A 25,471-nucleotide genomic window follows, 5' to 3' on the forward strand; every position below is an offset into this window, starting at 1 on the left:
AGCTGCCCCACCTCCGCTGCCCCCGGGGCTGGAAGCTGAACCGCGAACTCCTTCCTCTCCTGCAGCTTTTCCCACTAACCTTCTCCGTAGTCTTTGGTGTCTGTGGGTCGAGGGGTCTGGTAACTGCCGCAGCTCACTGAATCAGGGCGCTAGGGCCCCCTCCGCCCGGCTTCTGGTCTGGATGGTCCATGCCGCTCAGGCTGGGCTCTGCTCCACTCCGTTCCCAGCTCCCAGCTCCCAGCTCCCAGCTCCCAGCTCCGTGTGGAATAGACCTCACCCAGAGACCATCCAGGCTGTCCTGGGCTGGAGCCCTGCTTCCCTCTGCTGTTCTGTGGGTTCTGCCATTCTAGAATTGGTTCAGAGCCATTTTTTATAGGTTTTTGGAGGGACTCGGTAATGGAGCTCACTCTAGTCCCTGCTTACCAGCCGCCATCTTGGCTCCGCCCCAGAGGGTGGTGGATTTACTATGAAGGAGTGGGAACAATATTTGATGGGGAGATGTCAGGAGATGACAAGTGATAGCACTAGGGGGTCTTGGCCTTTGAGTCTTCTCTCTCTGAATAGTTACTTTAACATAGCAGAGGCGTTCTCAGCATGATTTCAATCTGGCTTCTCCCTCATGAGCCTCTCCCTGCTCTCATCCTCACTCCCATACAGTGTAGAATAGCTGTGATACATTTATAGTCTAGGACTGCTTCTCTGCTTACCTGAATTGCATCAGCTGATCTTGTTCCCAATGCCAGCCCCTCAAGTACGGAAGTCATTGAGCAACCTACACTTATCACAGTATTTGTCATTACCCCATGCTTCTCCATGTACATTCAACTATCTTATAAAAATATTCCTTATCTTTAGTGGGCAAAGCTTTTCAGAAATGAATTTCTCCTGCTCAATACTAAATACAAAAAATTTTTGCTTTTAATAGCCATTTAAATGTTCCGTTTAGAATTTTAGATCCCAGGTAATGTTTAACTATAAAATTCAGGGCAGATAAAAACAAAGTCACCAGATGATTAGCATAATCTGACTGGGAATTTCCCAACCTTCCACATATATTTATTAATATTGTCTCACTGATACCTACACCCAAGTCCTACTCTGATGCCTTATCAAAGTGACTCAGTTCTCAAATACTATGCTGGCAGAGGGCTATTTCTGACAGGTCCTCATAAGATGGAAAGGCTTCTAATGTGGACTTGGTGATAGAATATAGATCAATTGTCTAAGGAGGAACTAGGTTCAAATTTTGTCTCTGCCACTTAGCATCTATGTCATTTTTGGCAAAGTCATTTAAACTCTCTGGTCCCTAGTTTTCTCTCTTCAAACATGAGTGGGTTGGACTCCATAACCCCTAAGGTCCCTACATCTATGATCCTGTGATCAATCCAAAGGTAGCTGAGCCTGGTATACTGCATCCCCAGAAGGTCAGCTAACAGATGGCATTTTCCCCCCAGTTGTAATTCATTAAGACATGGTGGGGTTGTAATCTGTAATAGTGGAAGGAGCACCCACTCTGATGAAATTATGGATACCTGAAGTATTAAAAGGAGTTTAGATGACTGGTTTATTTTGGTCAAGAATTCTAGAGCTGCTCCTAGAGCTGTCAAGAACCTTAGAGATCATCTGGTCCAACACTTTTACAGATGAAGAAACTGAGGTCTATAGAGGTGAAGTGACTTGTCCAGGGTCACTCAACTAGGGACTCTAATTCAGGCTGTCTATTCATCCTTTGGAATGCACCTGCTTGCCTCAGCAGTCATGTTGCTATCTATAATATGTGAAGATTCTTACAAAAATAAAATCATCATCTTACTTGGTTGAACAACCACTAAACATTCCAGTTTTGATGAAATATGGGCAGACAATGGTAGTTTTAACTCCATGTTTCTTTAGTTTTCTCAATTCTAAATAAATAGATTCTGCAAATCCAAATGCTGCAAATTTGCTTGCACAATAATCTGAAATATAGAAGAGATGACAACAGTATTATTAATATAATTTAAACATTATTTCCTGGAACTTTTTTTTAACTCATAGGTTACCTGAAGTAGTGGATCTTTAGGTCTGTGACATAATAACCATGGAATGAAGAATCACAGAATTTCAGAAATAGAAGAATTACCTCAAAGATCCTTTTGTACAAACTGGTACACAAGTATGCATCCCCTCTACAATAACCCTGACAACTGGCTATCCCATCCTCCTCTTGAAGATTTCCTGGGATTTGAAATCTGCTACCTTCAGAAGTATCTTTATTCCAATTTCAGATGTTCCTAACCATTTGAAAGTTTTCTTTTATATCAAGCTGAAAGCTGCCACTCAGTGACTTTCACCCATTGCTTCTATTTCTGTCCTCTGAAGCCAGGAAGAATCCAACTAACTCATCTTAGTAAGATGTTCTATAGACATCTTAAACTCAATATGCCACAAACTGGAATCATCTTTCTTCCCAAACCTCCCCTCTTCCTAACTTTCCTGTTAATGTCAATCCGTCTTCCCAGTCACCCAGGCTCAGAACCTAGATGTCATCCTTGATTCTTCACTTTTTCTCCTCTCTGTTTCTCCTTCCGTATCTAATCCATTGCCAAATTTTGTCAATTTTACCTTTTTTCCTTCAATACTATTACTGCTCTGGTTCAGTTCTTCCTTATTTCACTCCTGGACTATGTGCAATAGCCTTCTGTTTGGTCTCCCTGCCTAGTCTCTCCCCACTCCAATCATTCAGCTATCAAATTAATCTTCCAAGAGCATTAGTCTGATCATGTCACTTTCCTAGCCAATAACTCTCTGTTGCTTCCAGAGTCAAATATAGAAGTCTCTCTCTTTTGTTGCTATTAAAACCCATCACAACCTGGCCTTTTCTTACCTTCCTAGCTATTTTATACTTTACTTTTCCACCCCCCCTTTCCCTCTCCCCCATGATGTATTCTGTAATTCAGTGACACTGGCCTACTTCCTGCTTTTCTGCTGACACTGGGCGTTTTCACTGACTGTCCCCCATGCCCAGAATTTTTTCCCTCTTCATCTCCATCTCCTGGCCTCCCTGGTTTCCTTCAAATCCTAGCTAAAATCCTACCTTCTACAAAGAAACTTTCTCAATCACCTTTAATGCTAGTGCCTTCTCTCTGTTCATTATCTCCAATGTATGTGGTATATATTTTGTTTGTTACATAGTTGTTTGCTTGTCTTCCCCATTAGACTGTGAGCTTCTTGGGAGTAGGGACTGGGGTTTTTTTTGCCTGTTTTTAATATCCCTGGCACATAGCAGACTCTTAATAAATGTTTATTGACTTGACTCTTCCAGATTATAGCTTATTTAAAGGTATCTAACACGTCTCCTTTAAGGCCTCCTCTTCCCCAGGATATATATCCCCAGTTTTTTCTACCATTCCTCACAGAGTATGCTCTCCTATTATTTCCAGTATGATCACTCTCCTCTGGATAGTCTCCCATTTGTTAGTGTCTTTCCTAAAATGTGCCACCCTGGACTGAACACAGATGTAATCTGATCAGGACACAGGGTTGAAATCTCTTTTGGTCTAACAGACAGTATAGCTCCACCAATGTAGGTCTTGTGATCTTTAAGATCATGATCTAAGATCTCATGGACTTTTTTAGTTGCCATGTTACTTTGTTGGCTCATACCGAGTTTCTGGTCCATAAACTTCCCAGATTTTTTTCATGCAGATTGTAGTCAAGCCATGCTTTCTCCTTCTTGTGCTTGCCATCAGCTCTCCTATATATTGTCATATACTTGTCATACAAGTCCTATACTTGTCAATGACTAGATGCCATTAATTTCTGAACCCAAGTATAGAACTTTACATTTATCCCTATCAAATTCCATCTTACTGAAGTTAATTACTATGGCCTATAGATATATTTTTAGATATCAGTTTTGTTGCCCAATATCTTAACTCTGCATCACCTACAAATTTGATATGGATGTTATCGATGCCATAATTTAATTCATTTATAAAAATGTTATACAGGAAAACATTATGATAGCTCCCAAGGGCACTCTACTAGAGACCTCATTCCAGTGTGATGTCAAGCCCTTACTAACTACTTTTTTTGCTGTCATTTGGCTAACATTTGGTCATTCCACCAGTTTTTGATAGAGTTCACTGTATTGTTATCTTACTCATATCTCTCCAGTTTATTCTCAAAGATATGAGATATTTTGCCAAATGTCTTGCCAAAACTAGATAAACTATATCTGTGAAATGCCACTGATTAGACATCAATATTATAATACTTTCACAAAAGGAAATTTAGTTTAATTCAAGCCACTGTATTAGCTACTGGAAGTACACAAGAACAAAAATGAAACTGCTCCTGCCCTGAATGAGTTTATATTCTACTGGATAATGTTAGCCTGATATATCCTATACTTGATGAAGCTAGCTCTTGGAGATCATCATTTCTCTTTCCAAGTGTTCAGTTCTTTAATAATGTGTAGATAAGTTTTTCCGGAACTTTTGCTCCACTGACTTGCCTTTCACAACCTCAAAGTCCTCTCCATACTAGGATGAGGCTTTGGAGAAGGACATCAACAGAGATTTCATTATTCATATCCAATAATTGTTGATACAAAAAGGTTAAAATAGCAGTAGATGGCATTGAATAATACCAAGTTTACTCACATTTGTAGGTTTATATCATCCAAATTTCCATTACATTCAGGGTTGTCACACACAATATCCTTGACAAGTGGTATTCAAATGTGCCATAAATTAATTCTTTTAACTCCTTCCACTAATTTGGAGACATTATATTGAGAGTGCTTAAGGCAGGATAGATGAAATAAAGGATGCTTCTCTAAGACTGGGATTTGATCTGGACACCTTAAGCTTGCACCTATTCAGATCCTTCTTCCCTAACTCAAACCAGAATGCTTCTTACCTTCTATTCTCCCCTAAAAGTACCATTAGTCCATCTTAGAGTAAAAAGTACTCTCAAATTTATTTTAAAAAATAAAGCATCCTTTGTCCCCTAGAAATGTCTAATATTGAGGAAATATTAAAAACCAAACAACCATTTTCCTAAAGTTTGAAAAAAACTTTTTTTTTTGTAAAAGCAAGCACGTAAGTTCATCTTTTCTTTTTAAACAATACCATATTAACACTGACAAGAGACAGAGAGGAATTAATTTATATTGAACACAGATTAATTCATATTCATTAAAGATATTTTCTCCTAAATTTAGGCAGGATCCAAACTGCAGTGTCCCTTTCACCCTGGATCAGGTCAACAACATAAAATACTCACCCCCTAGTCCATTTATACCAACTAGTCCAGCTGCACTTGAAATGCAGACCAGGTGACCATGGTTGCCAGCTATCATGGCAGGAAGGAAAGCTTTGTAAGTCTAAGAGACATAAGTAGACAACCGCAAGATTTTATGAATTCGTTCCACTAATATTGTTGACTTCCTACTGTGTGTTAAGGTCTATGCTAGGCACTATGGCAGATATGAAGAAATGTGGACCCTGCCCTCAAAAAGCTTTCATTCTAGTCAAATGTTCATTAAATAAGTACAAAATTAATAATAAAGATGAAGTTTTTACTAATTGAATCAATGGAGCATTTTAGGTTGTATTTTTAGTATAGAAAGTGACCATTAATTTTCCAAACTGCTAAAGGTCATTTGGATTTCAGATACTCTTGTGACAATTTAATTCTCTGCCCTTTCCCAAATCTGAACAAAAACAAAGATACTACGAAAACAGACAGTTAAATAGGCAAAATGAGGGAAAACACACTTGAGGAAGGTAACTTTCGGTGGGAAAAATGACTTTGTGATTTGGTCAAGTGATTTGAAATAGTTGGTTACAAAATATTTTCAGCTATTTTAATAGAATTCATTCATTCATTCTTTGAAAATTATGAAATCTTCCCATCTTTGCAAACAGAGTATCTATTCTTTGTTTTCACCATTTCTATTCCTTGCAAAAGGGCATATGTGCATAATATACACATATGTATATCAAATATGTATGTGTATATACACTTCCTCTTTTGTGTTGTCATAGACTTTCTGACTAGCATCAATTTCACTGTCATTCAGTAAAATCTCTCAGAACTTTTCTATCTTTCATTCAATATCTGTTATAATGCAATCCATCTTTTTGGCCAGAAAAATTCTAGTCAGTCTAAAAAGACATGGCCTAATTAGAGGGAGCTGGGAAAGGGAATCATGTTTGAGACCAGACCAGAAGGGCTTTGTAGTAGGAAGATGGAATAAAGTAAGTCTGCAGGAGTCAGATGAAACTGAATGAAGCCAAACCAGATCCCTAATAACTGGTCTGTCAATTCGACTGTATCCCTATTAGATTTTTCACAAATGAATGGATATAAACAGATATTTGGAGAAATACAATTAACAATGTAATCTTTACACTTAAAAAGAAAACAGTTTACCCAGATATGAGCAAAGGCGTTTACGAGAAAAGATTTTTCCACAAGGTCATCTGAAATCTCAAGGAATGGTTTTCCTGTTACTACTCCAGCATTGTTGATAAGGATGGTAACGTCACCAACTTCTTTTTTAACCTGAATAGGAGAAAACCCCCAAATAGTTTATATAATCTGTGACCTTTGGGTTTTGTTGTTCCAACGCTTTGTCGTCTTGCTACACAGTCACCATATATCTCAGGATCAACATGCAGAACTAATGACCCTTCTTCCCCAAGACTCCATTCTCCTAAAACTCTCCTATATTACCCTGTTATGAGCCATCCCTCCAACTCATAGTTATAGGGCAGAGGTCCTAAGGCTTGGCTACCCCTAGGTTCAATGTATTTTGTTGGTCTACACACCTTTCATAGATAGCCAGTAGACACAATTAATTCATGGCAAAGGTGTTAACTGAGATGACATTGTGAAAGCAATAGGAACCAAACAATCCCAATGTAAACCTGGGGCACTTTCTCTCCCAATCAAACACAGCATCAATTGGAAGAGAAGGAGCTCACATATAATATGTTATCTAAGTTGTCATAGGTTTTGTGATGGGCATCTGTCTCCCTGTTGGACTTTTCCATCATGCCTCTGAACCAGGCACCTTCTTTTCTGCCCCCCCCCTTCAGTTTCCCTTTGTCAGAGAGTGTATTTCTTTTTTGTATTTCTATCCCTAATGGTTAGCACAGAACCTGGATTAGTAGATGCTTAATAAAAAGTTTAGGTGCTTAATAGTAGAGGAAAACAAAGAATAAATAGTAGTTGTTTCATAAATGTTTATTGACTGACTTCATCAACTACATGGAGGGGAATGTATTAATCAGGGGTCTTCTGATCAACTCTCCTCTCCCACAATGCACTTATTTCTATTGAAGGTATAACCAGTCTTCCAGTTTCCCAGGTTTGTAATTTAACATTATCCCAATTCCTTACTCTTCCTCACCTCATATGTCTAAACAATTGGTAAAACTTGCTACATCAACCTACACAGATGTCCTGTCATATATTATTTCTTCCCTCTATTCACATAGCTGCCACCTCAGTTCAGGTCCACCTCAACTATTACAATGACTTATTTTTTTAATTTATCATTTTATTTAGAAATCATAACATGTAGTGTGCACTCAATTACTGTATGTTGAAATAAAAAATATTGAATTAAATTGAATATCTATAGTAGCTGAGAATGCTACCAACTGTCCTGATTAGTACAATGACTTCTTAATTTGTCTGCTAGCCTCATATCCCTTGTCACTTCAATCCGTCCTCCACAAAGCTGTCAAAATGATTTACTTTAATGAAAGTCAGGGCCAACCCTACTTGTATACTCAATAAAATCATCACTCTCTATTGTCTCTAGTATCCAATATGAATTCACCTGTCAGCCTTTTAAAGCTGTTCATAATCTGGCCCCAACCCATCTTTTCAGTTTCAATATATATTATTCAGGGGGCGGAGCCAAGATGGCAGCTGGAAAGCAGGGACTTGAGTGAGCTCCCCGCTAGGTCCCTCCAAAAACCTATAAAAAACGGCTCTGAACAAATTCTAGAACTGCAGAACCCACAAAATAGCAGAGGGAAGCAGGGATCCAGCCCAGGACAGCCTGGATGGTTGCTGGATGAGGTCTTTAGCCCACACAGCTGGGGGCGGAGGAGAGTGGAGCCCAGCTTGGGCGGCGGCGGGGCCAACCAGACCAGGAGCCAGGAGGAACAGGCCCTAGTGCCCTGAATCAGTGAGCTGTGGCAGTTACCAGACTTCTCAACTCACAAACACCAAAGACAACAGAGAAGGTTAGTGGAAAAAGCTGTGGTGGACAGAGTTCGCAGTTCGGCCACCATGCCAGGGACAGTAGGGGTGGTGCAGCTACAGAACTACAGCTGCAGTTACTTCCGGCCCCAGGCCCACCTGGTGGGAGGAATTAAGTGGCAAATCAGAGCAGAAGTGCAGAGACTGCTTAAGATTTGCATCAGGTCCTGGTTGGTGGTTCTTGGGGAAGGAGGAGTGCTGGTGTGGCAGAGCTGGCTATATAGAAATAGCTCTGAAATCAACGGCACATCCCCTCAAGCTTGGAACAAAGTACTCTTTGCTCTACAAGCAGTCATACCCTGACAAAAAACTCAAGGGTCAAGTAAGTTGGCTGGGAACATGGCCAGGCAGCAAAAACGTGCCCAGATTCAGTCTCAGACTTTGGAATCTTTCTTTGGTGACAAAGAAGACCAAAACATACAGCCAGAAGAAGTCAACAAAGTCAAAGAGCCTACAACAAAAGCCTCCAAGAAAAACATGAACTGGTCTCAGGCCATGGAAGAGCTCAAAAAGGATTTGGAAAAGCAAGTTAGAGAAGTAGAGGAAAAATTGGGAAGAGAAATGAGAATGATGCAAGAGAACCATGAAAAACAAGTCAATGACTTGCTAAAGGAGACCCCCAAAAATACAGAAAAAAAATTGAAGAAAACAACACCTTAAAAAATAGACTAACTCAAATGGCAAAAGAGCTCCAAAAAGCCAATGAGGAGAAGAATGCCTTGAAAGGCAGAATTAGCCAAATGGAAAAGGAGGTCCAAAAGACCAGTGAAGAAAATACTACCTTAAAAATGATGTTGGAGCAAGTGGAAGCTAGTGACTTGATGAGAAATCAAGATATTATAAAACAGAACCAAAGGAATGAAAAAGTGGAAGACAATGTGAAATATCTCATTGTAAAAACCACTGACCTGGAAAATAGATCCAGGAGAGATAATTTAAAAATTATTGGACTACCTGAATGCCATGAACAAAAAAAATCCTAGATATCATCTTTCAAGAAATTATCAAGGAGAACTGCCCTGATATTCTAGAGCCAGAGGGTAAAATAGAAATTGAAAGAATCCACCAATCGCCTCCTCAAAAAGATCCCCAAAAGAAAACTCCTAGGAACATTGTTGCCAAATTCCAGACCTCCCAGGTCAAGGACAAAATACTGCAAGCAGCCAGAAAGAAACAATTTGAGTATTGTGGAAAAACAATCAGGATAACACAGGATCTAGCAGCTTCCACATTAAGGAACAGAATGGCTTTGAATACGATATTCTGGAGGTCAATGGAGCTAGGATTGAAACCAAGAATCACCTACCCAGCAAAACTGAGTATCATGCTCCAAGGCAAAGTATAGATTTTCAACAAAATAGAGGACTTTCAAGTTTTCTCAGTGAAAAGACCAGAGATGAATAGAAAATTTGACTTTCAAACACAAGAATCAAGAGAAGCATGAAAAGGTAAACAAGAAAGAGAAATCCTAAGGGACTTACTAAAGTTGAACTGTTTTGTTTATATTCCTACATGGAAAGATGATGTATATGATTCATGAGACTTTAGTATCATAGTAGCTGAAAGGAATATGCATATATATATGCGTATGCATATATATACATATGTGTGTCTATGTATATGTATATGTAGGTGTATATATATATGTATATATATATATTTATATATATATTTATAGGCAGAGGGCACAGGGTGAGTTGAATATGAAGGGATGATATCTAAAAAAATAAAAGCAAATTAAGGGATAAGAGAGGAATATATTGAGAGAGGGAGAAAGGGAGAGATAGAATGGGGTAAATTATCTCATATATTGAGAGAGGGAGAAAGGGAAAGATAGAATGGGGTAAATTATCTCGCATAAAAGTGGCAAGAAAAAGCAGTTCTCTAGGAAGGGAAGAGGGGGCAGGTGAGGAGGAATGAGTAAATCTTGCTCTCATTGGATTTGACCTGAGGAGGGAATACCATACACACTCAATTGGGTATCTTACCCCACAGGAAAGTAGGAGGAAGAAGATAAACAAGGGGGGACTATAAAAGGAAGAGCAGACAAGGGGAGGAGGTAATAAAAAACAAACACTTTTAAAAGGGACAGGGTCAAGGGAGAAAATTCAATAAAGGGTGATAGGTTAGGAAGGAGCAAAACATAGTTAATCTTTCACAACATGAGTATTGTGGAAGGGTTTTGCATAATGTTACGCATGTGGCCTATGTTGAATTGCTCGCCTTCTTAGGGAGGGTGGGCAGGGAGGGAAGAGGGGAGAGAATTTGGAACTCAAAGTTTTAAAAACAGATGTTCAAAAACAAAAAAAAAAAGTTTTTGCATGCAACTAGGAAATAAGATACACAGGCAATGGGGTGTAGAAATTTATCTTTCCCTACAAGAGAAGAAGGGAAAGGGGGATGGGAGGGAAGTGGAGTGACAGATGGGAGCCCTGACTGGGGAATGGGGCAACCAGAATATATACCATCTTGGAGTCGGCGAGAGGGTAGAAATGGGGAGAAAATTTGTAATTCAAACTCTTGTGAAAATGCTGAAAACTAAATATATTAAATAAATTGAACATAAATATATATGTATACATGTATTATTCATCTTCTTTCCCTCTTAGGTCCACCCAAATGGTATCTTCTCTCTTTCTCATGCATGATACTCCATATCCTATTTTCTTGTTTTCCAGTCATTTTTTGGTCATATCCAACTCTTTGTGACTCTGTTTTGGGGTTTTCTTGGCAAAGATACTACAGTGGTCTGCCGTTTGCTTCTCTAGATCATTTTTACAGATAACAAAATTGAAGGAAATAGGGCTGAGTGACTTTCCCAGGGTCACACAGCTAGTAAGTGTCTGAGGTTGGATTTGAACTCAAATCCTCAAATCCTCTTCACTCACTCATTGTGCCACCAACTGCCCTGGGTAGGGGCCATTTTTTACTTTTTCCTTAAGTTCTCAGTGCTTAGCACAGTTTTAGGCAGGTAATGAGAGCTTAATAAATGCTTATTGATTGATTTATTCCCCCTAATTGCTAGTACCCTTGCTTCCTAAATTCCTTGCATTTATTTTATACTTTTTTCTGTTTATATTATTTTGTGTATACATATAGATTTGTTATCTTCCTCAAAAGAAGTAAGATCCTTTAGAGCAGGGATTACTTCTTTTTTTTTGGTCTTTATATCTCTGCCCCTTAATTCAGTGCCTGGAACAGGTGCTGATTAACCAGTTCAATTAGAAAATGAAGATTTCATTGTCTATCTAAGATGCAACAGTTTAGCAATCTGGAATCATACATTTAGAAAAAAAAATTACATAATGCATTAAGATACACTATCCCTTATCTGTTAGTGCAACAAGCTAGGTGGCACAGTGGATAGAGCAACAGGCTTGAAGTTAGGAAGACTCATTTCCCTGTGTTCAGATCTGGCCTCTAATACTAGCTATGTGATCTTGGGCAAGTCACTTAACCCTGTTTGGCTCAGTTTCTTCATCTCTAAAATGAATTGGAGAAGAAAATGGCAGGCTTCTCTGGTATCTTTGCCAAGAAAATCCCAAATGGGATCATGAAGAGCTGGACATGTCTGAAAAACATATGGACAACAAATGAAGAAGATCTGAGTTCAAGTCTTGCCTCTGACACCTATCTAATGCCTGCATGATTTTGGCAGGCCACTTGCCTTCTCAGTGTCCTAGAAAACTCTAGGATTAAAAATTTGCAGAGCATGGACAGATCTATATTGATAAAGTCATTTTCCTCATTGGGAATTCCCTATACCAGTGAAATCACAAGTCTAATAAAAACAAAACACACACACACTCACATATACACACCCAACTTTACATAACTAAATTGTTAGTAAACCAAACAAAAATGTTCTACTTGTATTTTCTTAGGAAATGAACTAACATGATAGAAATTTTCTCTCACAAAATGACACATACAACATTTATTTGTCACATTCCCCTTCAATCATTTTAGCCAATCTAATAGGTGTAAAATGATATTCAAGGTTATTTTAATTTGCATTTCTTTAATCAATAATGATTTAGAACATTTCTTCATATGACTCTAAATTGTTTTGATTTCTTCATTGGAAAACTGCTTGTTCATATCCTTTGACCATTTATCAGTTGAGGAACGACTTACATTCTTACAGATTTGACAAAGTTCATTATATATTTGAGATGTGAGACCTTTATCTGAGAAGCTGCCTGTAAGATTTTTTCCCCAATATTTTGCTTTCCTTCTGATCTTGGCTACATTTGTTTTATTTGTACAAAACCTTTTGAATTTAATGGAATGGAAATTATCCATTTTACATCTAACTTTGCTTTCTACCTCTTGTTTATTCATGAATTGTTTACCTATCCATACTATTATTGTTTGTTATCAAGCTCTTAGAGGTATTGTTAAAGGCTATCACCAGACAGGCAATTCTTTCTGTCTATCAGGAATCCTGTCACTCTCTGACACTGAAAATCTGCCTCTTTTGGTCTCAAGTTATAGGACTCTATTGTCCTAAGACATCCACTCCAAATCTATTGCTTTGTCAGGTCAATCTGCTGTTAAGCCCTTAGAATGTGAGAGCAGAAAGGAACCCTGCAGATCATCCAGTCTTGGGGTTCTTATCTTGGGGTCAGTGAACTTGTTTTATTCAGTTTTTTTAAATTTTGAAAAAATTTTAAAAAATGACTACTTGATGACTACTTCAATATAATAGATTTTCATTGTAGTCCTATGCATTTTATTTTATGTATTTTAAACCATTTTTCTGAAGTTCATAGTCTTCATCAGCCTGCTAAAAAGGTCTATGACATAAAAAAGGTTAAGAACCTCTACAATACTATCTGCTGATGTTTTTCTGTATCAAATCTTAGCTAATATGTAGCACTCTACTTATAGGACATCATGGCTACAACTTGTGATTCATGGGAAAATAATATGAAAAGTGGCAACTTTTTATATGAGATATCATAGGGATTACTCAGAGGGATTATTCCAGCTGCCTGTCAAGGAAGAAGGCCTGGAATTTAAGCACAATATAGTTTTATGGGATTGCACAGCCAAGATATGAAAGTTGCCATACTGACATAAATTATTATCATGAATCACAATACCTTATTTTGGGGGTGACTTTGGACTAGATGACATCTAAGATTCCCTTCTAGTTCTAATGACCCATAACTGTATTACTCTATAATGTTAAGAGTTAGACTTAGTTGAGAATAAAAACAAATCTGAAACTTGGTTGACTGTAGGGTTTCTTTATTGTAGTTTCGTAAGTGACCAGAAGTTTCTTCAGGTGTATGAATCCCAAAGTTTGTGCATATATTCCCTCAGAATGCCACTTCTCATTGTTTAGCAGCCTCCAACTTTCTCAAGGATATTAAATAATGCCCTCTTTGCCAGTCTTAGAGTACTACATAAGAATTAACTATGGTTATCATTGGGCAGCTAGGTGGCACAGTGGATAGAATAGTAGGCCATGTAATCAGGATGACCTGAGTTCAAATTTGGCCTGAGACACATATGAGTTATGTGACCCTGGGCAAGTCACTTAACCCTGGTTGCCTCCGTTTCCTCCTCTGTAAAGTGAGCTGGAGAAGGAAATGGGAAACTGCTCCAGTATCTTTGCCAAGAAAACTCCAAATGTGGTCAAGAAGAGTTGGATATTACTGAAAAATGACTGAATAACAAATGGTTATTATTGCTGATGTTTTTGGACCAGACTTGTGGTTTCATTGGCATAGGAAACTCTCGATGAGGAAGTCTTCTATACCAATGTAGGTTAGCACCTGCCGTGTAATTTATAACCTGAGAGCTACCTCAAGCACTGAGAGGTTAAGCATTTTGCATGTGGTCACTCAGTCTGAATGTGTTAGATTTGAACCCAGGTCTTCCTCCTGCTAGCCTCAGATAGCTAACTTCTCTATCACTCTGATTCTTATATTGCTATTGTTATTATTGAGATGTCAATGGTTTCTTTGATTTTTGATTGAGACGTCTTTAATTTCCAGGTTCATTGTGACTTGAAGGAATTTGAGGTAAGGAAGAAAGAAGGTAGATAAAACGATAGGTAATTTGATTTGCGAAAGGTGGTAGATTTTAGGTTGCCTACCAGAGGGTTACCCATGAGGGGCAAGAAGAAAAGACATTAGGAGATATAACGACATTTGTGTTTTTGTGTCAGAAGTTTCTAAAGGCAAGAGAAATTCCCGTAAGAGAGAAGAATTTGGGAGAAGTTCTAGAACTTTGATTGAAATGAATAGGAATACACTAAATTTTAGTTGACTTAGAGTCAAAAAACCTGAGTTTGAATCCGGGCATTATTACTCATTAATTATTTTTATGACCTTGGATAAGTCATATAACCTCTATGAACTTTAGCTTCCTCCTCTGTAAGATGCGAATAATGCTTATACTATAGGCCTCAAAGGATAGTTTTGAGACTGCATACCAGGCTACTATGTACCAGGCACTGTGCCAAGTGTGCTAAGCTAATACTTCACAAATAACTAACTAATTAAATCCTCACAACAACCCTGTGAGGTAAGCGCGGTTATTATTCCAATTTTGCAATTGAGTAAACTGAGGCAAATAAAGGTTAAATGACTTTCCAGGGTAACATAGCCAGTGAGTGTCTGAGGCCAGATTTGAATGTAGGTCTTCCTGACTACAGGCTTAGTGTTCCATCTACTGTTCTACCAACTACCTCTAAGTGCTTTATAATCATAAAGCATTTTAGAAAATAAGCTATTATCCACAATTACATTAATTTGCTGCTGGTTAGGTTCAACAAATATTTGTTTTCTTGCTCAAGGATAGTATACTCTTCCCTCTAGGACTTTAGGACACACTCTCATCACTAGTTTTTCTGACTGACATGGCAGAATGTCTTTTCCTGGTCTGCCCCACCCCAGTCCAAAATCAGCCTCACTCTCTCTAGGATCATTTAAGTCCAGTGGCAAGACAAAAGTCATGATGACTGGTGATGGCCCGGGATGTGGTGGATGATGTTGGTCTTTGATATCTAACTAAGCTCTAAGCATTCCACGAAACCAGCTTCAGCTGCCTTCATGGCCATTGGAACAAATTATTCTTATCCACCCATTCCTCCAGGGGAAGTTTTTAAATGTTTGGGGGTACACATCCTCATAATTTACCAACAAGAGGCCTATTGGTTACCTTCAATCTGGTTTAGCCCGTCTGCTGAGATGATTTCACCAGGGTATGGCCACTAGGTATCTTTTTGGAGCTACAGGTTAGAGTTGGGTGAAAGGTGGAAACCAAAGATGGATGAGCGGCCCTGAAAAGGGCTAAGGAAGCCTCACACCAGAGGTGCTAGTCCTCCTTGAAAACCTCAACCTCAAGTAGTAGGGGCACAAATGAGATGTCAGAAAGAGAAGCTTGGTATTTTGGGCTGCATGAAGAGAAGTAAAGCATAAAGAGATGATAGACCTGCTATAGAATGCCCTTGCTAAACCATGTCTGCATTATGGTGTTTGGTTCTAGAGGCCACATTTTAGGAGAGACCATGATAAGCTGGAGAATGTTTGGAGAAGGGCAGCTAGGGATGGTTCATATTATGTGAAGATCAGTTGAATAAAAAAGGAACATTTAGCCTAGAGAAGAGAAGACTCAATGAGGAAGGACTATCAAATAGAAAGAGATTAAAATTGTGTTTGGTTGTAAAGGACAGAAGCAGGAGTGATGTAAGCTGAAAAAAAGAACAATGATATAAAGAAGAACTTCACGACAATGAGAACTTCACCAAAGGTATCTTCAAGTTACCAAAGGTAACTTCACTTGAGGTATCCAAGTAAAGTCTGGATGATCACTTTTGGGGTATGCTGCAAAGGGAATTCTTTTTTAAAAATTTTTAAAAGATTTTTTTTTTAGCAATGGATTGGACAAGATGGCCCCTGAGGTCTCTTCTGACTCTGAGATTCTGAAAAAAAACAGCATTTTTTAAATGAAGAAAAGCATCCTTTTATGGCAGCAAACTTGTCATATCCATCCTTCACTAAGCTGAAGGCAGGGCCCTGACATCCTCTCTTAGAATGCCCTTCGGAAGCTCAAAGCTGTGGCTTAGTGTAATAACACTGGTAGAAGTCTTCCACCAACTCTGAGGCATTCAGGTTGTTACCACGTTTTCTTCTTTGGATACATTGCCCCAAGTTCTGTCTACCAGTGCATTGGGTACATAGTCTCAGGTTCCATCTACCAGGCACTGGAGGAAGCACTTTTGCCTCTGTGAATCTAGGCTCCCTTGGCTTATATATTTCTCTTGCCCATCCACAATTAGGGTGTATGCGTGGAGAGGGTGAGAATTAAGTAGATATATCTTTTATTTCAGGGTGGGTCTGTTGCAACAAAGACTAAGGGAAACTATAATAGATTCTTAATGAGATAAGCCATAGTACTTCACAGTCCACAGGTTTACTACCTGATTGAGAATTGTTATGCAATCGAATTTATCTATCATCCATTTGGAAGATTAGTATTCATTGTTTAATCTGTTGGTTTTCTGGTTTTGGGTGAGCCAATCTTCTTCTCCTGGGTACTCTCCAGGGATACAACTGAACTTAACTCTTCATTTATATGTAGTTTTGGCTGCCCATATAATGTTTTGCTCTGGGCAGCATTCATCTCATTTTATTAGGTATCCACAGCTGGGAGTCACTGTGTAAGAGAACAGTGAGAAGAAAGAATTGAGATTTGAAACCATAGCTTGTAGAAAGGGGTATTTTTTGGGGGGGGGGCAGGGTCGAGTACATTTAGCCATTATTGTATATTGACAAGTAAGAGCAGGTTCATGAATCCACAGTTTAAGCAGTGCTGAAGGGGTCTCAAGTGAAAAAGTTTAAGAAACACCGAAGGAAGGAAACTGGAGATCATGTAATACAATGATCAGCTGAAGGATGTTTAACTTGGAGAAGAAAATAATTAAAGGGAGATATGAAAGGCATCTTCAAATATTTGAAATGCTGTCATGTGGAACAGCGTTTAAATTCATTTTTGCTTGGTCCCGAAGGGAAAAATAGGAGCAATGGGTAGAGATTGAAAAGTGTCAGATGGGTTCTTCATCAGCGGAAATTTTTTTATGGAAATTGGATGACTTATATGATCTGATGCAGAGTGAAGTAAGCAGAACCAGGAGAACAATTTATACAATAACAACAACACAATAAAGACAAACTACTTTGAAAGCTTTAAGAACTATGACCATTCTTGATTCCAGAGGACTGATGCTGAAACAGGCTATCCATTACAGAAAACTGAAGGATTTAGGGTGCAGAATGAGAAATAGATATTTTTTATATATAGCCATGAAGAAAATTTGTTTTACATACACATGTATATATGATATAATATATGTATAATATATACATATATATATTTATTAGAAGAAGTTTGTTTTTCATATTCTTTTTTTTCCAATGCGATAGGGGACTGAAGGGAGAAAAATAGATTTTTGTTAATTAGAAGTAATTTAATTGGGGAATGCTACAGATGTGAAATATTACATGCCTTTTCAGATGAAGTTGTTGTATTATATTTGGGCAGCTAGGTGGCACAGAGGATAGAGTGCTGGGCCTAGGGTCCGGAAGACCTGAGTTCAAATCCAACCTCAGACAATAACTATGTGACCCTGGGTAAATCAATTAACTCTGTTTGCCTTAGTTTCCTCATCTGTAAGATGAGCTGTAGAAGGAAGTAGCAAATCATTCCAGTATCTTTGCCAAGAAAAATCCCAAAAGTGGTCACATAGAGTCAGATACAACTAAACAATTGTTTTATTTTGTTACAAGAGACCTCTCATGAAGTAGGTGTAATCTGTAAATGTATGTAATGTAAAAAACATCACTGAAATTGAATGTGTTCCCCCATCCCTTCCCTGAAGAAATTGGATAATCAATTCGGGGATATTGTGGAAGGGAATTCCATTCAGATACTCATTGGATAGATGAACTTTGGGAGCCCCTTGCAACTATGACATTCAGTGTCTCCAAAAATAGCATATTTTCTGTCATATGAAACTCTTAGGAATGTAATGAGATCCTTATTCCTAAAGGTATTCAAGTGCAAGTTGAATGAAGGTTGGTGTAGAATGTATTTGCATTTCCGTGACTGGATGGACTTGATGACCTCTGAGGTCCCTATCAATTCTGAACCTATGATTCTGTGAAAGAGTAATGCTATTTTCAATGAAATTTTAAAAAATATCTATTTACAAATAAATATTTACCTCATTACTTCAAGGGGATATAACAAATCTAATCACTTTGCTACATTATAGCTTTTCAAATACTTGAAGATAGAGATCATGTCTCCTTGAATCTTTTTTCTCCATCTCTAGTTCCTTAAATTGACCCTTATTTGGCATAATTTTAAGGCCCTTCACTTTCCTGGTCACACTCCTCCAGATGGTTTCTTGTTTATTCCCCAAATGTGGCATCTAGAAGGGGACTCAATATGCCAGATGTGGGGTAACCAGGGCAGAGTTCAACAGGACCATCACCTTCTTCCTTCATCAGGTTATGGCAGAAACAAAAGTATAGTCATCAGTACCAGAACTGGAGAACCTCTTTCCTGTCTAATGCTACCTTCCATATACTCGGTATATACCTCTCCTGTTTTTGTACATATTGTTTCCCCCCCCCCATTAGAATGCAAGCTCATGGATGTGTTTTCTAAGTGCTTAGCTGAGGGCTTGGCATGGGGCAAATGTTTAATGAATGCTTGTCGCCAGTTTGCCTGCTGTAAGAACAGCATCTTTGACTTTCGACAATACTTTTGAGAGTCAGTGCTCTAAAGCAATGTAGATGGCGCTTTTGGAGAAGATAGTGAATGTAAGTCCTTGAAGAATAGAGGTAGATCACAGGGAGAAGCTGTGGTGTAGAGGAAAGAGCAGTCTTCAGGGAGTCAGAAGCTCCCTGGACTCCAGTTTGGACAAGTCACTATATCTCACTGGGTCTCACTTTCCTCATCTGTTTGATTAAAGGGTTGGCTTACCTCATCTCCACAAACCCTTCTAGACAATGGAGTCAAGAATCATCACTGGACTCGACAGAGTTTAGACAGATTGTGGTAGCCATTCCAGCCATAAATGGAGGAAAGGTGGCTGATGTGTTGATGTGTTGAAAGGTTGTGAGTGTTGATATATACATGTTGTCCCAGAGCTTAGGGAAAAGTGTCCTGTGATGAAATCTAATGCTACATAATTTCTTGGGGAAAAGGCTACCTAGATTCAAATCAATTTGGAAAAACAAAATTAAAACAAGAGATATCAAATTACTAGATGGTAAATGATGAGTGAAATAAGAAATACTTTAGACAAAAATGTGTCAGACTGCAGAGTTGGAACTGGAAGTGACCTGAGAGATCCTCTAAAATGGGGATTCTTAGGTGTGTGTGTGTGTGTGTGTGTGTGTGTGTGTGATGAACTCCTTTGGCCTCAAGATCCTTTCTCAGAATAATGTTTTTAAATGCATAAAACAAAAACACAAAGGATTATAAAGAAAGGGTGGTGAAAGAAAGGTTATAAAAAGGTGAAAATAAAGTGTTTTTTTCCCATCCAAGTTCTGGAACCCCTGGAATCTGTCCACCCTTTGGTAAACCCCAAGTTAAGAACCTCTGCTCTAATCTAACTCCATTATTTTATAGTTGAGTAAACTGAGCTCCAAAGAGGTAAAATGACTTGCCTAAGGCCAAATCTCGGGACTGTTTCAACAATCTGGCTAGCAACTGCTGTGAGGGTGAAAGACTAACAAAGCCCACCAACAAGAATGCTGCCAAAGCCCGCTGCAAAAGTCCAGGTTCTTTTGATGTTAAGGGGTTGACAAGTTTGCTTTAATTCAGCATACAAATACCATTCACTTAGTTCAGGGGAAAAAGCCAGCACCCTGAACTTTGGTGCAAAGTACAAACATCGACAGACAGACCTTGTCTGATTCAAATCCCAATACGTAGTTACCAAATTTTAACAAAGTCTCAACATCCAGGTTACAAGCTGGAGGGCTCTTGGCTGGCACATACTTAATAAATGTTTATTGATTGGCTGAAACATAAATGTGTTTTCCAGAGACTAAAATCTCAATTTATAAACAACTAAAAAAATAAAATGTATGTTTTATATTCTTACAGTCTTAAAATCAGCCTTTCACAAGGGAACTAAGAAATACCCTATGAAGGCAGAAAGGCCTTTTGGGTCTTCAGGATGAAATAATCCTAGTTAATCAATTAAAAATCTAGTTGAAATAATTAATAACTTCAGCAAAGTTGCAGCATATAAAGTAAGCCTACATAAATTATCAGCTTTTCTTTATATTGCCAACAAAGCCCAAGACAAAGAGATAGAAAGAGAAATTCCATTTAAAATAGCTGCAGACAATATAAAATACATAGGAGTATATCTTTCAACACAAACCCAGGAACTATATGAACACAACTGTAAAACATTTTTCACACAAATAAAGTCGGATATAAACAGTTGGAGAAATATTAGGTGCTTACGGGTAGGCTGAGCCAATATAATGAAAATGCCAATTTAACCTAATTTATATATTCAGTGCCATACCAATCAAATTACCAAAGAATTATTTTATGGGTCTAGAAAAAATAATAACAAAATCAACTGGAAGAACAAAAGGTCAAGAATTTCAAGGGAACTGATGAAAAAATATGAAGGAAGGTGGCCTAGCAGTACCAGATTTCAAAATATATTACAGAGCAGAAACCATTAAAACAGTCTAAGATTGTGTGTTGGTAACCAAAAATGGGCTCCTTAGCACTTAGTCAACAAGTGCCCTTGACTAGTTTGGCTTTTTCCCCTGAATTGAATGCTGTTTGTATGTTGGATTGAAGTAAGCTTGTCGGCCCCTTCACCTTGCTTCCCTTGCTTAAGCTGATTGAAAGAACCTGTGCTTTCCCGGTCAACCCCTTCACCTTGCTTAAGCAGATCGAAAGAACCTGTGCTTTCCCCACGTACCTTACACCCCCGCAGAAGCCAGATAGTTAAAAACAGCTTCCATTGGAGCCAAAGGCTGCTATAGCTACAGCCACAGCCGAAGCTGAAGCAGGAGATGCCGGTAGCAGAGCTGACCTACGGGAGGAAGCTGAACAAGGACTTGAGGCCAGTGGGTAATCTTTTTACCATAGAGGGGAAGCATGTATATGATTTTGCTGTATACCATCATGCTTCTCTGTGGCCTCCTGGTTACTCTGGTGAGGCAGACTTATTGGGCCTGGAAGCTTTTGATCAATATATCAAAATGGGGATGCTGGTTCATGGGTTGGTTACTGTGGAGCCTAAATATATGCTTTGATTCTTCTGCCTCCTACTTTGAGAGTTTCTTATATCCGGCGGTTCTGAACCTTTCAGACATATATATGATCCTCTTTGAAATTATAAACTCTGCCCTCCTAATACAGATTGTTTAAGAAATTGTCTAAAAATTGTCTAAGAAATAGAACAGTGGATCAGTGGAATAGATTAGGTTCACAGTACATAGTAGCAAATGATCATTTCAATTAAGTATTTGATAAACCCAAAGATCCAAGCTTTTGGCACAAAACTCACCATTTGACAAAAATTACTAGGAAAATGGGAGAGTAGTTTGGCAGAAACTAGGCATAGACTAATATCTCACACTGTGTGCTAAGATAAGAAGAAATGGGTACATAATTTAGACATAACAGGTGAAGTCAATAAGCAAATTAAGGGAGCATGGGAAAGCTTACCTATCAGATCTATAAGTAAAGGAAAAATTTATGTCTAAACAAGATAAGATCATGGAAAATAAATTGGATAATTTTGATTATGACATTAATAAGTTTTTGTACAAACAAAACCAATGTAGCCAAAATTAGAAGGAAAGCAGGAAACAGAATTTTTTTTAGCAAGATTCTTTGCTAAAGGCCTCATTTAAGAACCATTTCCCAATTGACAAATGGTCAAATAACATGAACAGGTAGTTATCAGAAGAAATCAAAGCTATCACTATTCACATGAAAAAAAAATACTCAAAATGACTACTATTTAGAGAAATGCAAATCAAAACAACTCTGAGGTACAACCTCGTACCTATCAGATTGAATAACATGACAGAAAAAGAAAACAGCAAATGCTGGAAAGGAGGTGGAAAAATTGGGACACTAATGCACCTTTGGTGGAGTTTTGAACCAGTCCAATCTTTCTAGAGAACAATTTGGAACTACACCCCAAGGGCTATAAAACTGTGCATGCCCTTTGACCCAGCAATATCACTACTAGATCTGTATCCCAAAAAGATCAAAGAAAATGGAAAAGGATCCATATGCACAAAAATATTTATAGCAGCTCTTTTTTGTGGTGATAAGAAATTAGAAACTGAGAGGATACCTATCAATTGGGAAATGGTATATGATTGTTATGGATTACTATTGTGCTATAAGAAGTGTCAAGCTGGTTGGTTTCAGAAAAAAACAAAACAAAACAACCTGGGAAGTCTTGAATGACCTGATGCAAAGTGAAGTGAGCCATGTCAGGAGAACATTGCATACAATAACAGCAACATTGTAACAATGATCAACCATGAAAGACTTAGACGCTTTGATTAGTACGATACCCAAGACAATTTCAAAGGACCCATGATGAAAAATGCTATTCTGGAAAGCATACTTTATTATATTGTTTGGAAAACGTACTCATTATTATACTATTTAAATCTAACTATAGCTTGCACCCAGAATGTTGTCCTGACCCCAATAACTCTCTAGAAATGCTAGAGATGGCTACAAGTAATTTTGTGTTCCCCAAGATCCTGAATCCATTCAAAACATTCATGTAATTTATGTGTGACTCATATGTGATACCTTTGTCACATGATTTTTGTGGGTCTTATCTACCAAAACCCAGAATCTGGAGGAGGGAGTCAACCCTTCTTTCCGGCTCTCTCTCTTTTACCAAATGACCTAATAAACTATTAAAACTATTTCAGATTTTGGGGATTGTTCTCGTGAACAACACTATCCACCTCCAGAGAGAGATCTGATGAATTCTGAGTGCAGATTGAAGCATGCTTTTTATTTTATTTTTTCAACATGGCTAATAAGGAAATATGTTTTGAATGATTTCACATGTATAATTGATATTATGTTGCTTGCCCTCTCAATAAGAGGAGGAGGAATGGGAGGAAGGAGGAGAATTTGGAACTCAAAATTAAAAAAAGAATGTTAAAAATATTTTTAAATACCTGTATTTTTACAAACTTATAAAAACCCCAATAATGTCCTGGCGGTTGGCACAGATTTTCCCCATCCTGAAAAAAGCCTAGAGGATTTTTGACAACTCTTCCTCCTTTCCTCTCCAAGCAATACAGATGACCAGATTCAGTGGTTTATTGGGTAATAGGTACAATAGGTCTTACCTGTTCTGCAACTTTGTAGATTTCACGTCTTTTGCTGCAATCACATGTATAAGCATGCACTCTTGCAGAACTGTGTTCTTTGGCTAACCTGCATGTTTCAGCAAGGCCTTCTTGATTAATGTCCCAGAGAACTACAATCGCCCCAAGACGGACAAATTTTAAGGCCAATAACCTTCCCAGGCCACTTCCAGCTCCTGTTATTAGCACAATTTCACCAGCAACTTTCTTTTTAGGTTTTGGAATGATATGGGAGATTACAGATTCTACAAAGTAATAGAGGAATTTCCCTAAAAATGTGCATATCTCTTTTGAGGTTTCCATGTCAGTTGTTTGAAGAAAGGTGTTGCCTAATAATTAGAAAGGCAAAAGTCAGCATGTACATTAGAACAAAAGAAGTTACAAAATGGGCATATGAGATGAGTCAGGTTGTTTTGATGAGTTAAATCTTTTACTTAATTGGGTCACGAAAACAATTTCTTGATATTGCTTCCTAGGGAACAGTGTGAGGTGCTAAAGATTAATTTTGCTTATGTTTTAAAATCACACAAATAATAATAATTATGCCTTAATTTGCACAGGACTTTAGGATTTACAAAGTACTTTCATCTCATTTAATTCTTATAAGAACTCCAAGAGGTAGGCCAGGCAAATATTATCAACCCATTTTATAAATGAAGTATTAGAGGCTCATGGAGATAGCCTAAGCTTATGTGATTATCAGTAAGTAGCAGAACCAAGACCTAGAATATAGGCCTTTTGCCTTTTATTCTAGTGCTTTTCCTATTATTTTAGTGTCTGTAATCATGATGATATAAAGGAGGTATTCTTAACCTGGCATCTACAGGTCCTCTGTGGATAGATTTCAGGAGTTCCATGAACTGGATGGAAAAAAAAATACATCTTTAATTCAATATAATTGAATTCCTTTATAATCTTAAGAGCTTTATTGAATATGTTTAAAACATTATTCTAAGAAGGGATCCCTAAGCTTCACCAGAGTAACAAAGGAGTCTATCACACAAAAAAGGTTAAGAAGCCCTGTTCTAGGACTTTTTGTCAACACATAATTTTTTAGATCTAGTAGTCTACTTTACACACATATAACACGTTAGATTCTTTTAAAACACTTTCATGATTATCATCTCCACCCACCATTTGGGACAGTGTCTGGAACATTGTATTCTATAAGCGTTTATTGACTGGTGATTGATTGATTGATATGACTTGAAAGAAGTGAACAACACCCACCTGTCCCAAAGTTTCTCACACACCAGTCTTTTGTGGCACTGTCTTTCCTTCTGACCTGGTTTGAAAGTCCCATAATTAGCCATTCCTTTGGGTTAACCAACATATGCACATCTAACCTTTTTCCATGACCTACATAGTTAGGGAACACTAAATGAGACATTATAGGAAGTGCTTTTCAAAATCTTAACATGCTACAGACTTGAGAGCTATGGCATGTACTTATATGATGCTCCACTGACAGCATTACTACTTCAAGCTGCTGGAGGTACCAGTGACTCCGGAGCAAAAGTGTCTTAGTGACATGTAAAACTTGATGCAATTTGCCAAATTTTTAGACTTTAAACTAGGTAAGATCTAGGCTTCTTGGAGAATCTAGCTACATGTCCATACTAGTAATCTGGCTCAACAAAACTTAATTATTGTGAATTTTATCAAAATTCAAAAAGAAGAACCACTGCCCTGCTTCTCCTTTCCTTTCCACCCTCCTCCCTCCCTTTTAAAACTATGGCTTGGAAAGGAGTTCTGAATCATAGGACTTTTAGCTGGAAGAAGAG

General features: G+C 38.1%; 1 protein-coding gene across 1 annotated transcript in view; it reads right to left on the bottom strand.

Annotated features, from left to right (window-relative positions):
* Positions 1-23,990, bottom strand: part of LOC118836885 (short-chain dehydrogenase/reductase family 16C member 6-like) — a 35,120-nt gene extending 11,130 nt beyond the window's left edge. The window contains exons 1-4 of the mRNA XM_036744006.1: positions 23,670-23,990; positions 6,424-6,555; positions 5,272-5,371; positions 1,814-1,958 (exon numbers count right to left, since the gene is read on the bottom strand). Coding sequence (XP_036599901.1) covers positions 1,814-1,958; positions 5,272-5,371; positions 6,424-6,555; positions 23,670-23,990 — 698 coding nt within the window. The remainder of the gene's footprint in view (positions 1-1,813; positions 1,959-5,271; positions 5,372-6,423; positions 6,556-23,669) is intronic.
* Positions 23,991-25,471: the final 1,481 nt, after the last annotated feature.

The sequence above is a fragment of the Trichosurus vulpecula genome, chromosome 1 (assembly GCF_011100635.1).
Source record: "Trichosurus vulpecula isolate mTriVul1 chromosome 1, mTriVul1.pri, whole genome shotgun sequence".
Lineage (NCBI taxonomy): Eukaryota > Metazoa > Chordata > Mammalia > Diprotodontia > Phalangeridae > Trichosurus > Trichosurus vulpecula.